A 2159-nucleotide genomic window follows, 5' to 3' on the forward strand; every position below is an offset into this window, starting at 1 on the left:
GCAAGAAATGGTTGAGAAATGCTTACAAGCACTCTGCTAGCTCTAGCCCTTAATACAGTTGAATTCCTAAAGAACGCTCAGAATCCGTGATCTAAGTAAATCGAGGTTCATGTCGGGATTGAGCTTCAAGGCGAACTTGGTGTCAAAAATGCGGATCACTTCCTCGACATCGGTGATGCAGCGTTGCTCCACTTGCCCGCTGATCGAGCGGCGACAGAAGCGGCCGTCCACCAGCGTCCGCCAAGAATCGTCGACGAAACGCCCAACCATAAGTACGTGACGGAACAGGGATCGCGGGTGCAGCGTGCCGTACCAGTATTGCGGCACGAAGTCGATCCACTTCTGTGGCGGAGGGAAGACGTGGTACATAGGACGCCAACTCGCCGGTGCGCCCCCGCGTCCCGTCGACTTGATGGCCACCTCAATGTTTCCTTCATCGTCTAGTCTGTGCACTCGGTAAGGCTCAGCTTCTCCTTCCACTGGCATCGCCTTGAATGGGTTCGGGCCGCCGAAGCCCACGTCAGCGAAGTACTGCCCTTCGTCGTCAAGGTCGACGCAGAAGAGCATGTGTCCTAGCGGAGTCATTGGCGTGTTCAGGGGGCGCCCCCATCTAATCCTGGCAGCCCGGATGTGAAACTTGAAGCCCAGTGTCAGTAAGAGCCTGCCGAATAGATTGTTGAGCTCAACACAATAGCCACCACGGCGTTGCTCGATCACCTTGCGAAATACCGAGTCGTCGTCCAGTGGCGGCTGGTGGCCGATGAACGTGTCTATTCCCTGGAAGGGGATCTGTTCCAGGTGGGCTTTGATGAGGATGTTCAACGTCGCCAGGTTTGCTTCTCTCAGGGCACTGAGGTCAAATTTCAATACATCAAGGTAGAGCAGCAGTTCTTTTTCGCTAAGTTGTCCCATGCGGTAATCACTGAAGTCAATCTTTCGCTTTGCCGCCGCGGCAAACAGCTCCGGGTCCGGATGCTGAAATGATTCGCCATTTTCGGAGATTCGGACAAGGTTCGGTGTTGCTGAGAGAACGGGCGCACTTGCCATTTCTTCTTCCGCTTGCTTGCTAAGCCGTGGCCGCGTCGGTGTGGACGAACTAGCGTGCTCCGAAGACGATACTAGAATTTAAACGCGCGTCGAACGTCTGTGTCGACGAGGGTAATGAGCAATGCGCGAAGGTTCGATGGTCTGCCATCCTCAGCGGATATGATGCAGCCTGTCTATTCGAAAAACATATGCTTGAAAACGACTCACTATATCGGTTTATTGCATGGCTGTCTCGCCGATTTAACGTTTACGGAGCATCATCCGGCGAGCACTAGCCGAACTCATAAAAAATAACAGCTGCGATGTGCGGTTGCCATCCTCAGCGGATATGATGCAGCCTGTCTATTCGAAAAACATATGCTTGAAAACGACTCACTATATCGGTTTATTGCATGGCTGTCTCGCCGATTTAACGTTTACGGAGCATCATCCGGCGAGCACTAGCCGAACTCATAAAAAATAACAGCTGCGATGTGCGGTTATAGTGACAATCTATAGCTCTCTCTTGAAGGTAAACATTAGACAGAAGTCTGTCTGGCTGGGTAAGTAAACTGAGATAACTGATATTTATTCTCCAACCAAAGTTACGAAGACACGTAAAAACCCGACGTTTCGGAACCAGCTCGGTTCCTTCCTCAGGGGGGACTGCGGCGGCTTGGCAGCGGCCTCTTTAAGGCACTCTCGCGGCGGTTAACGACCCCACGCATTACCGAAGAGCGTAGCCCATGCGCATACACCGGGGGGAGAGTTCCGAGTGAACGGTTGATATTTTGAGTGGTCCTCTGTATATGCCACGACTCCAGTAGTAACCTCCTCCTCCACTTGGTTTCACTTTCGAGGATGGCGGTTCCGTTGAAGTCTATTCTGTGGTCAAACGTCTCTGCGTGCTCGGCGACGGCGCTGCGTTCTTTGTTGAGTTTACGGACGTCGTTGACGTGTTGCCTAATCCGTTCGGGGAAGTTTTTGGTCTCGCCGATGTATGACGAGGGGCAGTCGGCACACGGTATTTTGTAAACGACGCCGGGCGCCCTGTCCTTTGTTGGCCGGTCTTTCGGGCGGGGAAGGAAGCGGCCCAGCGTGCATGAAGGCACGTGCGCGATGTGCACGCCTTC

The 2159-nt window shown here is 53.3% G+C and overlaps 1 protein-coding gene across 1 annotated transcript; it reads right to left on the minus strand.

Annotated features, from left to right (window-relative positions):
* Window positions 1-66: 66 nt before the first annotated feature.
* On the minus strand, window positions 67-1047 carry LOC119397231 (arylamine N-acetyltransferase). Its single transcript, XM_037664666.1, has one exon. It carries the CDS (start codon window positions 1045-1047, stop codon window positions 67-69), a length of 981 nt encoding a protein of 326 aa, XP_037520594.1.
* Window positions 1048-2159: the final 1112 nt, after the last annotated feature.

Source organism: Rhipicephalus sanguineus, chromosome 6 (assembly GCF_013339695.2).
Source record: "Rhipicephalus sanguineus isolate Rsan-2018 chromosome 6, BIME_Rsan_1.4, whole genome shotgun sequence".
In the NCBI taxonomy this organism is placed as follows: Eukaryota; Metazoa; Arthropoda; class Arachnida; order Ixodida; family Ixodidae; genus Rhipicephalus; species Rhipicephalus sanguineus.

Coding starts and splice junctions, on each gene's coding strand:
- LOC119397231 (XM_037664666.1), bottom strand. CDS start 1,047: ATGGCAAGTGCGCCCGTTCTCTCAGCAACACCGAACCTTGTCCGAATC.